General features: G+C 44.9%; 1 protein-coding gene across 4 annotated transcripts in view; it reads right to left on the reverse strand.

Moving 5' to 3' along the window:
* Window positions 1-1,322: 1,322 nt before the first annotated feature.
* Window positions 1,323-20,022, reverse strand: part of SORT1 (sortilin 1) — a 74,582-nt gene continuing 55,882 nt past the window's right edge. For 2 of the 4 annotated variants that reach the window (XM_032629889.1, XM_032629879.1), the window contains exons 12-21: window positions 17,306-17,408; window positions 16,802-16,970; window positions 15,799-15,989; window positions 12,506-12,695; window positions 8,989-9,105; window positions 8,264-8,372; window positions 7,358-7,456; window positions 6,706-6,812; window positions 6,317-6,440; window positions 1,323-5,884 (exon numbers count right to left, since the gene is read on the reverse strand). In XM_032629889.1, the coding sequence (XP_032485780.1) occupies window positions 5,870-5,884; window positions 6,317-6,440; window positions 6,706-6,812; window positions 7,358-7,456; window positions 8,264-8,372; window positions 8,989-9,105; window positions 12,506-12,695; window positions 15,799-15,989; window positions 16,802-16,970; window positions 17,306-17,408 (1,224 nt within the window). In that variant the 3' untranslated portion in view covers window positions 1,323-5,869. The remainder of the gene's footprint in view (window positions 5,885-6,316; window positions 6,441-6,705; window positions 6,813-7,357; window positions 7,457-8,263; window positions 8,373-8,988; window positions 9,106-12,505; window positions 12,696-15,798; window positions 15,990-16,801; window positions 16,971-17,305; window positions 17,409-20,022) is intronic. The other 2 variants (XM_032629909.1, XM_032629900.1) reach the window with 1 other exon arrangement.

The following is a 20,022-nucleotide window of genomic DNA, read 5'->3' on the forward strand; positions in this document are numbered from 1 at the left end:
CCTTTATTTTTTATGGAAACAAATGAGTATGGTTGAATGAATGAGCACCTTACTCATTTCTCCCCTTTAGCCCTCAAATTGGGGGCAGTCATTAGGATCCTGGGAGCCTGTTACTATCTTGGAGTGTGGGACAGAAGCCCAGAACTCATCTTTGCAACCTGTAAAGGGACTGAGGGCTAGGACAACCTGTAGACACAGCTGGTGCCCAGGAAGCTGTTTATCAGGAGCTTGGATGACCGAAGAGGGTGACCGTGGAGCTTGACCTCGGGCTGGTGGTGAGAGGCTGCGCCGTGTCATGTCAGGATTTGTGTAAAGGCCTCTTTGACCTATTTCTCTCGTCTGACCCAGCCAAAGCCCTTACGAGTCCAGACAGTACACCAGGGGACTCCAAACACCCCCTCTTATACCCCACTTAATCCATGCTTTGATGAGGTGATTGGCCCAGGCTTTTGGTCTTAGCTCCTTGTTGCAACTGAAGAATCAAATAAAAAAGGCAGACTCCTAGGGTCTTATCCATTGGAAAGGCTAATTTAATAGGTCTAGGTGGGATATGCATTTTAAAAAAACAACCTACTGATTCTGTTGCAGGAAGTCTAGAACACTATGTTAGATAGAATTCCAGAAAATAAACCACCTTGGATAACCTCCTGAGGGAGGGCTCTTCCAGCAGACATGGGCTCCTCAAGAGCAAGGTCTCTGCCTGGTCATCTTTAGACCACGACGCCAGAGTAAGCATTAAATGGAAATACCCGCCAGGACGGAAGGCTGAGCAGTCGTCAGCCTTGGCTAAAGGCTCAGTGGGGGTGGGCAGGAACCTCCCCTAAAAGAAATATTTTGGAGGAGGAAAGTTGCAACTCTTTGAAGGTGCTTAAATGAAATGGGTCAGGAAGGACTACGAGTAACAGCAGCAGGAGAAATGTTAAGAGGGGCAGATGGAAAGGTGCGGAAGGTAAACTCCTTGGTGTTACTTATCAACCTGCTAGAAGAACATGGAATTCAAGAGAGTAGTGACATGCTGCTGTGTGCAGAAGGAAGAGTGTTAGCCGTTGAAACTGAGAAGCTGTACGGGGTGGCTCAGCTCGACTTTCGCGGAGTAAGAACAATGCTTTTACAAATACCCATGGAGGTAGATCTTTGTGAGCATAAAGCAGAAACAGGTGAGTAGTTTTTCCTATAAATTACCTAATACCTTACATGCTATAAATGAATAGTCCTGGCTCTTTAACTGACTTATTCTCTGGTTGCTGGGAGTTTGATGTTTGAAGCTAGAAAACTGGAAAAGCTTTCATATTAACAAATTGTAGCTTAGTCATTTTAGTAGGTCAGGTAACAAAGTCCAGTCTGTTTTATTTCTAACCCAAATATTGCAAATATACAGAAAATTACCAGTACAAAGTTAAACACACCCAGATTTATTTACATAATGCTAAAGAAATTTGAGTTTTATTTCCGTTTTGTGGAATTTTATTCTAGGGTCTGGCTTTTTTGTGTAACTGACATTGGTCATTGAAACTTGATTATCCCACCTCACATGCAATTTTCTGTCCCAAGGGAACAGAAAACTTGGGTTTTTAGCATACATGCAGTAACGATCTTAATACTGCTTTACACTTTTGTACCGACAGCTTGGGGTGGAGGCAGAGAAGTTACAGAGCAAGGAGGGACCACATGCTGATAGGGAACAAGAGACAAGACAGGGTTGGACAACAGGCACACGGGGACCCTGAGCATTTCTGTGCACGAGGATAAGGAGGGTGCCATCAAACCGCTCCTCCCTAGACGTCCAAACACAGGAGGTGGGCAGCATCATCAGGAACATTTAAGTCACCCGACCACAAACTGAGGGCATGCGGAGGATGAGAACTGCATTAAAGACTTGGGACATATCAATAAATCATTAACATGTACACTATACAGTTTATACATGTATATATGTACACACACACATATATATATAGAAAGGTACAGATTAGTTTAAGTTATCCTATATAAACAAGGACGCTTAAAAATGTACCAGTGTGAAAAAATGCGTACAGTTAAGTTGTTGAAGACAATTTCTAATTAATGTTCTGATTCTTATTGTTATAATGCAAAGTAGCCAAGAAATCAACATGTTCCTGCTATTTTAATCATCCTCCATGAGGGTGAGGCCTGGGCTCTGCTAGGGCAGGACAGCACTGCCAGAGCTGCCTGAGCTGGGCGCATCGGTGGCAGATGGAACAGAAAGTCTGGCACCTGCTGAGTGCCAGTGCTGAAAGTCTGGCCCTCCCTATCACTCCATCATGTGGCAGATCTTAAACTTTGGTTTTTGTTCAAAGGACATGTAAGTCCATGTTAATCTTCCTGCTTGAGGGAAGGTAGTAGCGAAGTTGAAAAGCTGAATCTCTTCCTATTTTAGCAGTTCCAAGTATCTGGGCTTCATGTGAGGCAAGGGGGCGGTACCAAAAATGAGCAGGGCGAGCTCTAAGCCATTGCATACAGGAGCGGGGCTCTTTAAAGCTCTCCGAAAAGGAAAGAGAGAATCTCTCTACCTGAATCATTTGCCTAGAAAATAAAGAAATGACTCAAGTCAGGACAGTCCTGCCACCTGGGGTGGATGTGAACTGCCCTGCACTCCTCTCTCTATCCTTGTACCGTGATGAAGGCCATGGGAGAACCAGCAATGGTTTACAGAGGCAGCGGTGGCCAGTTCATTACTTATCTGTCAGGGATGAAAGGCCAGCTTGGGCATGTAGAGGCCCAGAGGCAAACCTAAGAATTACAGAGACGCACACTGGAAAGCCTATTCAGAGGCAGACGGCAAATTCTAAGTTTTAGTTACAGCTAATCTGTTGAATCTCTTAAGCCCAGCCTAGAACTGCCACAATCCTCCAAACGCTTTCATTCTTCTAAGGGGCATTCCCATTCAATGAACAGCCTAGGTGTATGCATCCCTGGTCTCTGGTATCACTAAAAACCAAGAGCCCCCTTACGTCCAAGACACCTGTCCACAGAGCACGAAGGATGATGAGTTCTCCGCCTGGATTTTAGAGCTCAGGTCACTTTGGACGGTCTAATATGTCCAACCTACCTTACAGTGCTAACTTCTATTGTTGAAATCATCTTTTGCTATCAAGCCTGAGACTTTACACAACTTTACTTTCAAAGATAATTCTCCTAACCTAACATCGATAGGACAAATTGGAAATCTTCTTTTCTTAGAAGCTGTCATGGATTTAGGCCGTTTTCCTCTCTGGCTGAGGGCATACACTTGTGTGAGTGCAGGCTGACCCAGAAGGCTAACTAGCCAGGCTTGTTAGCAGTCCTCAAACCAACTGAGCTCGCCAGCCAGCCAGTGGTGGGAGGACAAGAAGAATGAAGAGGGTGACTCATCAATGGAGATTCCATTCCTGCACTCTTGAACAGTGACCCCCAACAAGGTGAGGGGCGGTTTCTAAACACATATTCAAAATTACCATTACTTTTGTTTTCAGCCATGAAAAACAGGAGAATAAACTCTTCTGTTTACCAAGGTGGCAAAAAAGAGCTAAATACTGCTCTGAAAGAAATGTCACTGATCCGTATCCTAAGGCATAGCAAGTCATCTATAAGAAAGCAGCCCTGCTCCAGGTGCTCAGCACTGGCGCGCATCAAAATGTACACGAGATCTGAAGACAACCACTGGCGGCGCTCGTAACACACGGGGACCCTGGCGACTTGCTCCGTTTTTGTACCTCAGCTCCACCTCTAATGGGGATTACAACCCCCGCCTTTTTTTTTTTTTAAATCTCACGAGAATGTTGTAAGGTTCAAATTACATAATGCAAGAGAAAAAGTGCTGTGAAAACTGCCAAGTTCTATAGAAATATCATTATAGGCCAAGAGCCCTAATCTTATACGGTTAGAGAAGAATATTAACTTTCCTATCTTAAAACTAATCAGAGAATTACCATATATCAGCACACCTACCCGAGCGGGTATATGTGGGGAGAAGAGGTGTATGGTGTAAGTAGGTCTTTTCTGGACATCAAATTCATTTTGGGCAGGAGGTGAGGGCGACCGGGGACAAAAGCCGATACTTAATCATTTGTGAGCTGGTATATCTTTGGAATTACTTTTAATTTAAAAACCTTGTAAAAGGAATGAGCTTTTCCTAAAAGACTAGTGTTCTCTGGCTCTAACAAGTATTAACTCTCTTTACAAAAACTGCCCTAACTTTATAGCTCCCTGACTCATTTAAGTTTACTGCAGTTTCAAAGTCTCTAGAATTCTCCATCCATTCCCTCCCCCACTTTCCCTGCGGCTGTGAATCCATTCTGGTGAGGAGAGAACTCAGCCATCTGCTCACACATTCTGACAACAGTTAATTTGGCACATTTACTTTTTCCTGACTTTCTAGCCATAAAGTGAACTAGCAACAAAACAGCAGTTTATCAAAGAATGTCCCAATCATAATTATTGGGAGAAACTGTGACCGGCACAGTAGGTATGCTAAGACTGAAAACGTGCTACTATATTCCTGTACAGCAAATAGTCAAGCTGTATTAAAACTAACGATTGCAGCTTTCCATCACTATATGGCCACCCCAAAATCCATCTTGCTACATTTTCTAATTTATTTCATTTTTAAAAATGTCAAAAGGAAAATTTTTTAAATTTAAAATACGAACTTAATGTATCACACGAAACATCATCTACACTAGAAGTGTGTTTTTCAGTTGGTTCAGCCAAAAGTTTCATGCCAACAAATTACTTGGCAAAGCTGGGAAAAAGGGCAGAGGAGGAGAGTCTGGTAATAAAATTCTGATTTTTTTTAAAAAAGCCTAAATCTGAAAACATGTCTAGTCATGGCTCCATGCAGAGCAGCAACCTAAGAGGAAGCAAATAAGCAGCCATTCTAATGATTCACCAAGGAGCCAGCACAGCAGGCAGGAGGGGACGCAGAAGACTGTGACGTGCCATCCTCAGGGGCTGCACGGCCCATGCCACCAGCCACTCCAGCGAAGAGCTCGCTCAGCCTGGGCACATAGCCCGGGCAAGCCTGAACCCAGACCTTGAGCAAGTCCACTGGCACACACACAAAGCATGGCTTGAAAGATCTCGGAAGAAGCAAGAGTTTCTCCTTTAATAGGTGCTAAATCTAGTCAATTCTCTGCTGCTCCCTTTTTCCTGCCCCAAGTTAAAAATATTACCCTTTAAGTTTTCCTGATTTAGTGTCTTGGAAGCACATGTAAATTAGTTGCCAAAGGGCAATTAATGAGGGTATTGCTTAATTAAACAGGGGAAAAGAAAAATCACTGTGGCCTATGGTCCCTGAAAAAACAACAACAACAAAAAGCAGGGATCTGTGTGAGGAGCTGGTGTGCAGTGTTCTTGGAGCGGGGCTGTCCCCAGATGGAGAAAGGCTGCCCAGGCTGTGCCAGTCATCGCAGCCTCTGTGCTCATCTCTGCGGCTGCTTCGTGTTGCCAGCACAGCCCAGGGACGGCACCAAGTGCTTTGTGAGAGTTGATGCTGAAGCTGGCAGGTGCCCTGGGGCAGGCGCCATGCAAAACATGCAACAGTGGGGTTAGTGAAAAGTTCCCTTCAATTCCATTTCATTTCCCTTAAAAAACAAAAACAAAACCGAAAAGGGCCCGTACCTTGCAAAAAGACAGAACTTGAAATGAAAAATTAAAAATTTTCCCTCTCTTCTCAGGGCCAATTGTAAGAGTGTTTAGGGTCCCCACCCCCCATTTCTTTAGTGTAGGTCCTTTTGGCTTTGATGGAAGCAGCAGAAACAGAGCTGGGTCCCTCGCAACGGGAAATTTATTTCCCCAAGTTGGAGCCACAGGGAGTGTAAGAGGTACTGCGGTTCCATCATCTGTGCTCAGTCCCAGCTCCTTTGAGGAGCTATTCCAGGAGGTCCTGAAAAGAAAGACATAGGCCATATTATTTACAGACCAAAAAAATCCCTATTTTGAAAGCCATTACCTAGTTTCTGGGCTGGCCAAGTCTTACAGTCATTAAATTGCTGCTTCTAGCTTATACCCTCCTTTGCTTCAATCATTATCTTGATCATGAGTAAGAAAAGATCACCCTTTTTTTTTTTTTTTTTTGCGGTACACGGGCGTCTCTGGCCTCTCCCGTTGCGGAGCACAGGCTCTGGACGCGCAGGCTCAGCGGCCATGGCTCACGGGCCCAGCCGCTCCGTGGCATGTGGGATCCTCCCGGACCAGGGCACGAACCGGTGTCCCCTGCATCGGCAGGCGGACTCCCAACCACTGCGCCATCAGGGAAGCCCAAAGATCACCCTTTTTAAAAATTTCTGGACCACCCCTCAAGAAGAAATAGTCTCACCTCATCTGAGTCATCATGATAACCACTTTTATGAGTGTGGGAGGTCGTGTCCAAAGCATCCACACCATCCACACCATTGGCCTCCGCATGTTGCTGGAGCACAGAGTATCGATGCACCAGGAACCTGTGGGTGGAAACCACTGTCAGCTCTCACATGGTGAGGAGGGGTGCATTTCTTACAGGACGGTGGATTTTCCAAGTTTTACACACTTGCAGAATGAGTCACACATATAGGAAGCACAGCCTGTAGCTGGCATATGGAAAATGTAAGGAAAGATTTGGGCCTGATGTTTCAGTAACATCACTTCAACTAGTTAGTTTTTGCCAGGGGCTGACTCAACCGTCTGCCCTCGGTGGCCTTTCTGGTTTGATTGATTTCCGTTCCTTACCTTCCCCCACAGACGTACTTCTTCACAATGAGCACTCCTGCTACGACTGTGACCAGCATCAATCCCACAGTAGCCAGGATAATCGGAACAGAATTTGACTTGGAATTCTTGATAAATTAGAACACAAACACAAACAATTTTGGGTGTGCAATTCTCGGACTGAATTCAAAGAGGCTGCTCATTCCCTATTTCTCTGTTGAATGATCTGCAGGCTCTAGGCACCTAATGATGATACTTTCCCAACCCCCGCCCCCAAGATGAACCATCTCAGTGCTACCAGGAGAATATCACAGCTGGCAGAGGGCAACCAGAACTTCAACTGCCTTAAAGCTGTCAGAATGGTGCAAACTCAGTGGCTTCCACTTCAAAGTTACACTGGAAGTCGTAGCAACTACCTAGATCAAATGGTAATTGTGACTGTTCCCCACTACCACTGTTTATAAGTCTTGGAGCTTTTAAGGGTGAAGCAGGAAAGGGAGACTATGATAATAAGTGGGCTGAATGAATCTAAAACAGGGCCATTACCTGGAAAGGAGCTGTGCCAATGTTACGTTAGGCAAGCCATCCTATGACACCGAGATTTATTTTTTACTTAAGTTGTTGTATGTTTTTACAAATAAGCTTTCCGTATCATTGTTTGAGTGTGACCTACCTGCTTTTGGGTGGGAGATAGGGTGTGTGTGTTTTCAATGTATCCAAGAGGAGGCGGAGCTGGATTCTGGGACAAGTTGTGTCCCTGTGGGCGGGAGTCCTGTGCAATCACACACACAAACACTCTGAGGACAGCCACCAGGAGTGCAGGGCGGGGATGCAGAGAAGGAGGAACTTGCCCCCGACAAGTACACACACCCACACATTTTTCTCCCACTGCCTTCTTAATCCCACCCCTTGTCAGGCCCTCATCCCTTAGAAGGTTAGATAGGAGGAACTGCAGATTGTCCACCTCTCCATTTCCAGATTAGGAACCTGGGGCCCACAGTTTACTGCCCCAAGTCTCACTGCTGGGCCAGTGCTTCTTTATCAAGAGGTTTCCTCTTTACCATATCCCCATATTCCAGCCAGATAGTTCAGTGCTACAGAACTGTAATCAGCCCTAAAACTTGCTTCTAAATCAAAACCAGCCCCTTAGTACCATAGTTCAGTTTTTCATTCTGAACACACTTGACATGACTCGGCAAAGAGATCCACCCTACCTATGGTCCAGTGCCCTCCCTTCCACATGTGTAAAACTCCAGTCCTTTACAGCCGAACTTCTTGAGGCTTTTTCCTAAATGACTCTGAGCCTCAGAAATTTCCTCAATCGTATGCATCTAAGACTTGGAAAAACTTTACTGAATACCATTTTTTTTTCCCCAACAAAAACGTTTTCGGTAGATGAGCTTAGCGTTGGGTTATGTGACCATCCCTCATCCTGACAGTTTCCTGTACGAAGGGAAGCCTGACAGAAGTAGTCTGGCCACTTGTACTCAGTAACAGAGTTCTTGACACTGTAACTTTGACTATTCCTGGCAGAACTTGAAACCCCACTTGTATCTAAACCAGATCTACTTTAACATACCTGCTTTTCTGGACTCAGAAAGTTGCTTGTGCACTTCTTTTTCAAGTCTTTCACTTCTCGAGCAGGATTCACTCCACCCTCGCATCTGTCTCCTGGAATTTTCCGGTATCTGAGAGGCAGAGAAAATTTGTTAACAGAATACAAGGATGTACTTCTGGATTCTTGCTTACTTCCTGAAAACAAGATTTTAGAAGTTGCAGAAAAACTTCTGGTCATTACACCATCTTTCAGGCCTTGGGGGAGATCTGAAGGGATGTTTTGGGGATATTCTGTGTAGTTTCAGTCCTTGGACAGACCACACATCCCTTGCCTTGCTGCAGGGACATGCCACCTTTCTGCCTTAAGAGACTGTGTCAAAGAACTGTGACCAGGGAAAGCACGTCAACACACGGTACATAAACCACAGGGGAGGGGAGTGTTTATCAGGGAAGGAGGCAGTGAGCCTCCTCTAGAGCAGCGCTCTCTACTGTGGTGGCTATTTACACTTAAATTAATTAAAATCACTTCAGTTCCTCACTCACACTAGTGTCAACAGCCACACAGGGCTAGTGGCGACCGCATCAGACACAGCAGATTACAGAGCACTTCCCCCATCACAGAAAGTTTTAGTAGACAGTATTTTTCTAGAGTGCTCTCAACTACTGCTCAGAACTATGCGGAGAGACGCAGCTTTCACTCTGCACAGTGGAGACTCAGTCCCGATATGGGAGAAGCAGCCATCTCACCCATTTGTCGTCAGGTGCTCTTCTCTCCCGTACAAACAAAACTCTAGGTCGTGGCCCTTGAGTTCTGGCTGTTCCACACACTTGGAGTCATTTTCTGGACGGAAGTAGCCAAAATCACTGTAAGAATCAGCAAATAAGGTATCTTTCAAAGTTGCTGAAAGACAGGAAGCGACTAGCAGTGAAGGCTTTATATGGGGCAGTGGATGGTCAATATTCCAGTCTTGGGTTGCCAGAAAGAAGCTAAGGAAGCCTGTGACATATAAAGAGGTCTGTTTAGGAAAAAAAAAGCACATGGGGAGGGCTGAACTGAGGGAAAATAGCTTATGGATTGGGCTTCAGACTCAGTAGCTAGGAGTCCCACACAGACAGCTCAGGCTCCGGGAAGGGAAGGAGGGCAGCCTGCAGGGGGTGGGGACTCACGTGACTAAGACACAGAGAAATAGTACATCAGCAGCAGATCTAAACTCTGGGACACTCAGCAACTCTTTTATTTCTCTCCAAATAACTCATTTACCCATGTTCTACCCATGGCGGGTATGCTAAACCTTTCCTGCCTTCCCCACTTCCGTGTCCCTCTTAGTTTCTTAGATGGTCCCTGCCGCCAATGTGAATGCCTGTTCTTGCCCTCCATTCTATCCCATCTCTCCATAGCGCCACCCATCTGCTCTTTCTCTGCTTTCCCCAAAGAAATGACACCAGCGGCCTCGGCCCCATCCTTCCTACTGCCCCTGGGCGGGGGCTCGTTCCATGGGCAGTGTGGCAGTGACCACTAGTCCCACTCACCTGGAGGCTTCTCCTTAGCCTGAACCTGTCCTCTTCCTTCACCATCCTCTCCTTTACTGGCCAGATTTCTTAAAAAATATTTTTTCCTTGTTCTGTTGTACTCATTTACTTTTTATTCTATGCATTTGGGCTTCGACCCCCTTCTGCAACCTTGAAAATGAATGTCTGTGGCCCCCCAGGGCTCACCAGTCATCCAACCTAGGGGGCTCTCTCTGTCTCGTTCACTCTGACCACCTATTGTGGGGCACTTGCCACAATGCTGTGCCCCACCCACTGAGGCCCTGAGAGCGGCACTCGTCTGTTTCTTTGGTCACTGCTTGCTCTGCTCTCTTCCTAACTCATCAGTGCAGATGTTTTCCAAGATCCTATAATTCATTCTCTTAACTCCCCCTTCATGAGCTTAACTATTTGTTGCAACTAAAACTTCTAGGTTTTACCTCTCTTGAGCTCTAATCCTACATTTCCAAATATCTGCTGGATACTGCCATCTAAATCTGCTGACAGAACCTCAAATAAACAAAACATTCAAAATACATCACAACTTCTCCTTCATGCCAGTCCCTCCGGTCATTTCCTCCGTTTGTCCAGGACACTACCTTCCTTCCCACCATCTAAGTTGGAAACAGCCTGAGCACCCCCATCTGGACCCACTCACTTCATCGTGACTACTGTAACTTCCCCTCATGGTCTATCTTCCAGCACACCCTTCCTGATCATGCTGTTGGGGTGGTCTAAGCCCACATCAGTCCGCGTGCTTTAACGACCTGCTTCTTCCCAGATATGCATGGTCAAATCCTACGGCTCGTCAGGGCTCAGCCCAAATGCCACCTCCTCTACAAAGCCTTCTTTGACCGACCTACCTCCTTTCCACTCTGGATGGAATAGTCTCTCCCTTTTCTAAATCCCCAAGGATCCCACCTTCTGTTTCAAACATAATTATGTGCATCTTACCAGGAGAGTCTATAATAAACTTCCTGTTATCACTTTGCACTGCCCTGTGCATAGAAAATATTCAATGAATATTTGGTGAATATATAGATGCTGCTTGTACTTCAAGGCTTTCTGACAAATATTTAAGGGAGAGGGTAGAGAGAACAAAAGATACAGAAGACACCACACCTCCAATAGCAAGGAGAAATTTCTGGCAAAAATTTTATGTGTTCAATCCAAAATTTCAGGGACCATACCCTTCCCACTCACAAAGTACACATTTCTCAAGCACGTGGGGTACAGTGGGCAGGCTCTGGAGCTGAATGGCCAGGTTCACATCGCAGCTCTGCCACATGACGGCAAATTAGTCATAACCTCTCTGTACCTTCATTTCTCCCTTTGTGAAATGGAAATAAACAGAGTACCTCTCTCACAGGGCTGCTGAGGGCAAGTGTAAACAGACGTACTGCTAAAAAACGTCAGCAGCTGTCATTATGACTATGTGATTATCAAATACAATACGCACTCAAAGAGTCTGGAGTTTAATGGTGGAAGCAAATCTATACACATTAAAATACGGTAAGTGCTGTATTAGGAGCCTAGATGGGGAAAATCTGGGGAAGGCTTTAAGAAGACGGTATCTGAGCTAAGTATTAAAGGCCAAGTAGGAATTCACCAGGCTTGGGGGTCAAGCAGGGAAAGGCTTCCAGGAAGCAGCAGCAGCACGCACAGTGGCATGGAGCTCTGAAAAAGCACCACGTGTTTGGAAAACAGCAGAAGCGCAGGTGACCGGGAGCCACCCTGTGTGCAGTTAAGGATGGGAGACAGCCCTTCAGAGTTTGACAGTATGAATAAGCTCTAGCCCTATTACAACATCAAAGTGATCTGAGTGATATTTTCCCCTGCGGAAATAGAGAAGGGAGGACCCCTGGCCATTCCACAGATATGAGCCACGCAGGAGGAAACACACTGGGTCAGGCTGCAGTTTGCTCAGTACTGCATTCTCTGTCACCTGCAGTTCAGGAGAATACATTGTGGGAGGACAGGACTGCTATCTATCTGCCTGCCTTCTTTTCCAAATCCACTTCTACCTCCTGTCAGTATCTTTTGCAGGTAACAAGTTCCGTAAGATTAGTACCTGTGATGTGAAGCAGTTCCTCTTATTTGCCCTAAGTTACCTCGCTTAGGCTACCTAGGGACTCCCTCGCCCTTGTATAATCAGCTAACCCTGTGCCGGCCAAGAAACTAACCCTTAAGCCTGGATGGTCCTGAACTCTAGGGAGTCCACCTTGATGGCTTCTAAGCCTTGATGGGACATACAGACCATACATACTGATGTCACCTCCTGTCTCAGGACAGATCCACACTCTTTCCGCCTTCAGTCCTGCAGACGACCCCAAACCTAGTACCCTACCTGCCTCACCCAGGCTGTCAGGCTGCTTGCTAAAGTCGTTTCCTCTGAGCTCCTGTACCACTTTTCTTGGTGTTTCTGTCCTATCATCTTCTCTCTCTCTCCTTTTTAATTCTCATCCTCCTTATGTACCTCTCTCCTTCCCACCACTGCCAAGTCAGGATGTCCAGGGGTTGTTGCTGGTTCTGGCCAATAAGTAACTGATACAATGTTATCTGTCCAATTATTAACAACTCTGGTCCCCTTTCTCTGTGCCTCAATTTCCTTAATAGGAAGCAACCGTACTCCACTCTTGAGGAAGAAGGGAAAGAAAAGGATTTAAATATTTTTGAACTGTCTTTTGCCTCCTCCGGCACGGGAAATGGCTGATAGGGATCTGAGGGATGCTGATACCAGAGGAAGTCCTCCAGGGAGCAGGGACAGACGGACGGCTGCTTGGTCACAACATAGTCCCGACCATTCTGACAGACGGATGACTTGCGTAGCCGTAGGTACTGTTCTTTATAGCCTAAAATGCAGCCATCTCCATAATCTCCAGGGTCTGTGGAGTGAGCCAGCCATATGGTATAGTCCTTCTCTTCACCTAAAAGAAAGACAGGCTGTTCAGGAAACTGCATGGGACAGAACCCACCCATGTGAGGCAGCTGCCAGGCAATAGGAAGAACGAGGAGAGGAAAAGTAGGGATGTCTGACTCAACCTACTGCTTCACTTTGGAATTGCAAATGAAGGTTAACATTAGTGGGAGCCTACCAGCAATGGGCTTTTCTTCATACCAAGGGAGGAGTCTTTGCATCTCACGACCCATTTGAGTTCTAGGAAAAACCTTATTTTTGAAGTGGGGAGCTGGATGGAGAACCTCTAAGGTTCCTTCCAGACTGAGAAGCTTCTGTCTTTAAGTCTTGCACGCCTGTGCCCTTGGTCAGCAGGAGCTGTCAGGTAAGCAACCAGATGCTTGCCTTTAGGACAAGACACCAATTAGCCAAAAGCATGGGTTTAATTTCACTACAGGTTAGTCTGCTTCAAACAGAAGGGGAAACCTACTTTCTAGACTTTTAACTCTTGTTGACTGGCTTTCAAATGAAGACCGCGATGACAGTCACCCTGGCTTAGTGTGTCGTATCATCCACTCCTGGAAAAATGACTCAAAGGCTGTGGCCTAAAGACTGTGGATTAGGTTTTTATCTTTTGGGATGTGAAGACCAGAACAGGGCCTGTTAAAGAGCAGGGGCTGGGGCTTCCCTGGTGGCACAGTGGTTAAGAATCTGCCTGCCAATGCAGGGGACACGGGTTCGTGTCCCGGTCCGGGAAGATCCCACATGCTGCGGAGCGGCTAGGCCCGTGAGCCACAACCACTGAGCCTGCGCGTCTGGAGCCTGTGCTCCGCAACGGGAGAGGCCGCGACAGCGAGAGGCCCGCGCACCGCGATGAAGAGTGGCCCCCGCTCGCTGCAACTGGTGAAAGCCCTCGCACAGAAACGAAGACCCAACACAGCCAAAAGTGAATATAAAATAAATAAATTTTTTAAAAAAAGAGCAGGGGCTTAACAAATCTTTTAATGATGTTAAACTTCAGGGATACCTGCAGAGCTGCCTGCTGAGGGGAAAACTCATAAGCCAGCTCCTTTATAGCCTATTTAGTGAATTTAGATTATAATGACTCTCCGATTTTAAATCATTGAAACATCTCGTAGAAAAGTAAGGTCCAAACTGAGTGCTTCTGCTTCTTGCAGGACTCACTAAAGTAACATGCTGAGGAAACGGGCCCCCAACACAGCCTAATAACAGTCAGGACCAAATTTAACCAGAGCTTCTCGAAACTTAAGTCTTCTATCATATTATGCCAGAACGCAACTACGGGTCACAGGGAGTCATCACTTTTTCTCCAGTTTTTTTTTTTTATCCTCCATGTTTTCAGTACAATGTCAGCATCTTTGGTACTGGGGGCCTGGGTTTGCTTGTGATTCTTTAGGAACACCTTGCAATGAGTATTTTAACTTCTCTGAAGCCATTTTCTGGGCCTTTAACATGCCTTCCAGTTTGAAGTCACAGCATTCTGAAATGGTCAAGCCAAACTCTGCATGAAAACTTCCTCACTTCAACATTTTGATAAGTGACACAGTCAGTTAGATGGTCTTTGTAACACACTTTCCTCTAGAGTTTCCTCTACAGTTCTGCTGTAATCAAGTGTGAAAAACCCTGAAGTGTTATGATATAATTTTAGACAAACAAAAACATGCATTATCCTTACAAGCAGAAAACACTCTCAGAAAATGCTACAGAGATCTAAAGTACAAAATATACTCTCCTAGATGTCCACATGTGGCTAGTCTGAATTGAGATTTACCATAAGGGTGAGTGTAGAATATGCACTGGATTTTGAGGCCCTAGTTAGAAGAAAAAGAACGTAACAGATGGCTAAAAAGCACATGAAAAGATGCTCAACATCACAAATTATCAGAGAAATGCAAATCAAAACTACAATGAGGTATCGCCTCACACCGGTCAGACTGGCCATCGCCAAAAAGTCTACAAATAATAAATGCTGGAGAGGGTGTGGAGAAAAGGGAACCCTCCTACACTGTTGGTGGGAATGTAAATTGGTACAGCCACTATGAAGAACAGCATGGAGGTTCCTTAAAAAACTAAAAATAGAACTACCATATGATCCAGCAATCCCACTCCTGGGCATATATCCAGAGAAAACCATAATCCAAAAAGATACATGCACCCCAATATTCACTGCAGCACTGTTTACAATAGCCAAGACATGGAAGCAACCTAAATGTCCACTGACATTTAGGAATGGGTAAAGAAGATGTGGTATATATATATACAATGGAATATTATTCAGCCATAAAAAGAATGAAATAATGCCATTTGCAGCAACATGGATGGACCTAGAGATTATCGTACTAAGTGAAGTAAGTCAGACAGAGAAAAACAAATATCATATGATATTGCTTGTATGTGGAGTCTAAATAAAAGGTACAAATGAACTTATTTACAAAACAGAAATAGAGTCACAGATGTAGAAAACAAACTTATGGTTACCAGGGCAGAAAGCGGGGAGAGGGATAAACTGGGAGATTGGGATTGACATATACACACTACTATATATACAATAGATAACTAATAAGGACCTACGGTATAGCACAGGGAACTCTACTCAATACTCTGTATTGACCTACATGGGAAAAGAATCTAGAAAAGAGTGGACATATGTATAACTGATTCACTTTGCTGTACAGCAGAAACTAACACAACATTGTAAATCAACTGTACTCCAATAAAAAAATTAAAATACCTTAAAAAAAGAATGTAAAATGTTTCATTAATAATTTAAAAACATTGCTTACATGTTAAAATGATAATATTTTGGACATACTGAAATAACTATATTATTAAAATAAATTTTGCCTCTTTTACTTTTATAATGTAGCTAGTTGATAGAATAAGCTAAATTATATACGTGGCTCTCATTTTATTTCTCTTAGACAGTGCTAATCCAAAGAGGGAAGTGCTTTTCTGGTACCACCCCTTTGCCTGCTAACCCACATGGAACATCCTTCAGTCCTCTTTCACACACATGATTTTCTTATTCCAGCCAGAAGAAATTAAACTGAATCGGTTATTTAGGAAAATGGGCTCACAAGTTTCTGGTAGAAAAGTTCAAAGGAGACACTCACAGTTCCTTTCAAGGATATCTTTAAAATCGATGGTGTAGGAGACCCACTGGCGAGTCAGGAAAGATTCTGTGAAACCCCAGATGCTGATGTTCATGGACCTAGCTCCAGGTTCTGAAGCCAGGCCAGTAAAGTAGATAGGCTCCCTGGTAAACATGTAGGTTTGCCAGCACTGACCCTCGTCCGTGGAGAACCTGAAACCACAATTAGAGAAAGATCATGAGAGAGGATCAACATTTACGGGAATATCAGGAAACCACCGGCTGTTTGATAACAAATCAGAGAAAAACTCTCATATTTAGGTGATGGCTTACTATTATATTAATTTTTAACACCTATAGTTAACGGGGAAAAGGGATTCACTCAAATATTATGGAAGAAAATGCCTTTATAAAAATTCTTCCAGGGCTTCCCCAGTGGCGCAGTGGTTGAGAGTCCGCCTGCCGATGCGGGGGACGTGGGTTCGTGCCCCGGTCCGGGAAGACCCCACATGCCGCGGAGCAGCTGGGCCCGTGAGCCATGGCCGCTGAGCCTGTGCGTCAGGAGCCTGTGCCCCGCAACGGGAGAGGCCACAACAGTGAGAGGCCCACGTACCGCAAAATTAAAAAAAAAAAAAAAAAAAAAAAAAAAATTCTTCCAAAGGGAAAAAGGATAGTGACTCATGTAAGAATGGGCTTCCAAGTCAACAAACAGAAATTATATAATAAGAACTTGTACTTAAGGAGTCATTTCCCCTCCAGAGTGCTTAAATGCTCCCATAATATTCTTGTTGGGAGGGAGAAGAGTATTTTTTAAAAGTGACGAAAAGTGTTAGCTAGAGGGAGTCAGAGGAAAAAACAAAGCCATTTAATTTGAGTTGCTCTAAATGCAATCCTTTCAAGCACCTTCCCTACACTCTGTAGAATGCACTAATCTGAATCAAGGACTGTAACTTCCCCCCAACAAACTGACAAACATCCCACAGTTGCTCTCTATGCAGATAGTGTGGGTGGAGCTGAGCTCATACTTAATCACATTGATAGGACGGCTGCTGTGCTCGATGGCTACAATGATGCCTCCGGAATCCAGGATGGTGTAATAGTGAGGTCCTTCCAGCATCTTCAGCCAGGAGTAACCCCCATCATCTGAGATGTACACATCTGGGATCATCACTGAGATGGCATCCCCCACGCTACCTACAACACAATCCACCATCTCATCAGCACATATCAGCAATGAAACAGGGAGGATTTACTGTCAAGAGAATAATTCTGAATGAGTTTATTCTGATTATTTCCCATCATGCCTCTTGTAACTGAAAAAAAGGCCACTTACAATTTGGTAAAGGGAGAAGTCATGTTGCTCTCTGATGAGAGTCTATGAAAAACCCACAGTATCATTATCTTGCAAGAAATTCTGCAAAGGATGGTAAAAGCCACGTATGGTGGTTTTCTCACAGGGCTCGACACTGTGACTGAGTTTCAGTGTGCTCAGCCACTTCTTCCTGCGGAAGTGAGGGTGGGCTGCTTACCGTGGGCGATGACTATGCCAACAGCGTTAGGCTCTGAGAGTGGGGCCATTGGAACGTTGAGTTTCTGGGAGATGCTGTAGGAAGCGTGAATATGAAGGCTGCACTGTGGAAAGAAAGCAAAGCTTAGATTAAAACCAGAGGTGCAATTTTCTTTCTCATCTCAGAGAGTCTTCTAATAAGGCTTTGAATGTATTAACCCAGACTTCCGTGGGATACTCTTGTTAAAAAAAATTGTGGTAAAAATCACATACCATAAAATTTATCATCTTAACCATTTTTAAGTGTGCAGTTCAGCAGTGTTAAGTACAGTCACACTGTTGCGCAGCCATCACCACCGTCCATCTCTGGAATTTCTGTGTCCTGCAAAACTGAAACTCTGTGCCTGTGAAACGGGAACTCCCCATCCCCGCCTCCCCCGACGCTGGCAACTACTATGCTCCTTTCTGTCTCTGTAAGTTTGACTAGTCTAGGTACTTCATAGAAGTGAAACCATACGGTGTTTGTCCTTCTGCGACTGGCTTATTTCACTTGGCATAATGTCCTTCCAGTCCACCCATGGTGCAGCATGTGCCAGGACACCCTGCCTTTAAAAGACCGAATATTCTTCCATTGTGTTTATACACCACATTTTGCTTATTCATTCGTCTGTCAATGGACACTTAGACTGCTTCCATCTTTCAGCTATTGTGAATAATGCTGCTTACAAACATGCATGTTCAAATAACTCTTGAGACACTGCTTTCAATTCTTTGGGATATATACCCAGAAGTGGAGCGGCTGGATCATATGGTAGTTCTACACTTAACTTTTTGAAGAACCCTCATATTGTTTCCCATAGCAGCTACACAATTTTCATTCCCACCAGCAGTGAGTGCACAAGGGTTCCAATTTCTCCACATCCAAGTCAACACTTATTATTTTTTGGATAGTAGCCATTCTAATGGATCTGAGGTGATCTCTTGCAAATCAAAAATTTTGATTTGCATTTCCCTAATAATTGGTGGTGTTGAGCATGTTTTCATGTGCTTACTGGCCATTTGTATATTTTCTTTAGAGGAATGTTTATTCAAGTCCTTTGCCCATTTTTAATGTGGGTTGTTTTTTTGTTATTGAGTTATAGGCTCAGTGGGATATTCTTTTTTTTTTTTTTTTTTTTTTTTTTTTTTATGCGTTACGCGGGCCTCTCACTGTTGTGGCCTCTCCCGTTGCGGAGCACAGGCTCCGGACACGCAGGCTCAGCGGCCATGGCTCACGGGCCCAGCCGCTCCGCGGCATGTGGGATCTTCCCAGACCGGGGCACGAACCCGTGTCCCCTGCATCGGCAGGCGGACTCTCAACCACTGCGCCACCAGGGAAGCCCAGTGGGATATTCTTGATTCTGAAATGCATTAGTATATTTGGGAAAAAACTATGCAGTTATTTTCACATGTGTAATCTTAGTTTACTCTATTCCTGCGCTACACCAAAGCCTCTGATCAATATTTAAAGTATGATTCCACACAAATAAACTTGATGAACGCCTGACATACTTCAGATGCTGTACAAGATGTGGCGGTGATTTGAAGAAGCCCCAGTCCTGTCTTTAAGAAATATTTCTCAGAAACTAGTTGAGGTATAAAGCAGGATGAAAATTAGTGCTTTACAAGAGGTTCAAATTGGTTAAAATGTTAATATTATGCCATGTATATTTTACTGCAATTAAAAAAAAGCTTCAAGCAAACTGCTAATGAAACGAAGAGCAATGATTAGTTCTAACTGAAGATGGGCACTAAGGATGGTTAGGATTTCCACTAACCCTAATGAACTGGGGGTAGGGGAGACAGGTACAACTTCCCCAGGAATAACGTGGGCAAGAGGCAGCTACATGCAGGGTGTTCCGGGAGCAGCAGAAGTTACAAGGGGCGTGCCAGTGATAAAATGGGCAATGACAATGAAAAGGCAGAAGATAGCCTGGCAGGGGAGGAGGGGACCTTCATTCGCCAGATCACAGGCAAAGGGGAACCACAAAGAGTGTTGGGGAGGGAGAGACACAGCAGCGTGAGGGTTTCAAGGTAAGTAAAGAGGCCACTGTACCTGCCCAGGCTTAAGGTGAGAAGGGCAGGTGCAGGGCAAGGCCAGGGCGGAGGGATGGAAAAAGGGGAGCAGGATAGGGAGAGACACTCCACAGCACTCATGAATACAGAGAAGAGAGAGGGTGTGACGGGGGTGGTGTACCAGAAAGCCCAGCTGGGAGAGCAGAGTGCATATCAGCCACAGGTACTCTGAGGAGAGCTTGGAATTACCAACACTGTCACTTTTGAAGAAAACTCCCAGGGTTCCACTAAGCTCCTCTCAAATTCTGTAAAAGTCAGACATAAAGCTTGTTTTTTGTTTGTTTGTTCGTTTTTCCTTTTTTTCTTGGCTGTCAAGACCTGTCAATCATGAAACCTGGGATCTCCTGGAGCAATGCGTTTGTATTTCTAGCTCTTGGTCTCTCCTCAGAGGGCTCATCTCCTGCTTCCACATGCCACACCGGGTCACCACCCATACCCACCGGCCACGTGGAGCTTTGGCAGAGGGGAAGAGAGACCAAGTTCTCCTTCATTTGTTTCTGGCCAGTACAGCTTTGCACTGCTCATGAATGGCTGGTCTATGGCTTTCTGTAGAATTCCTGAAGTTTCATAGCTGCCATCATGACTCCTAACTAATCACCGGCCCATCTGTCCACTATGTTTTCA

This window comes from Phocoena sinus, chromosome 1 (assembly GCF_008692025.1).
Source record: "Phocoena sinus isolate mPhoSin1 chromosome 1, mPhoSin1.pri, whole genome shotgun sequence".
In the NCBI taxonomy this organism is placed as follows: domain Eukaryota; kingdom Metazoa; phylum Chordata; class Mammalia; order Artiodactyla; family Phocoenidae; genus Phocoena; species Phocoena sinus.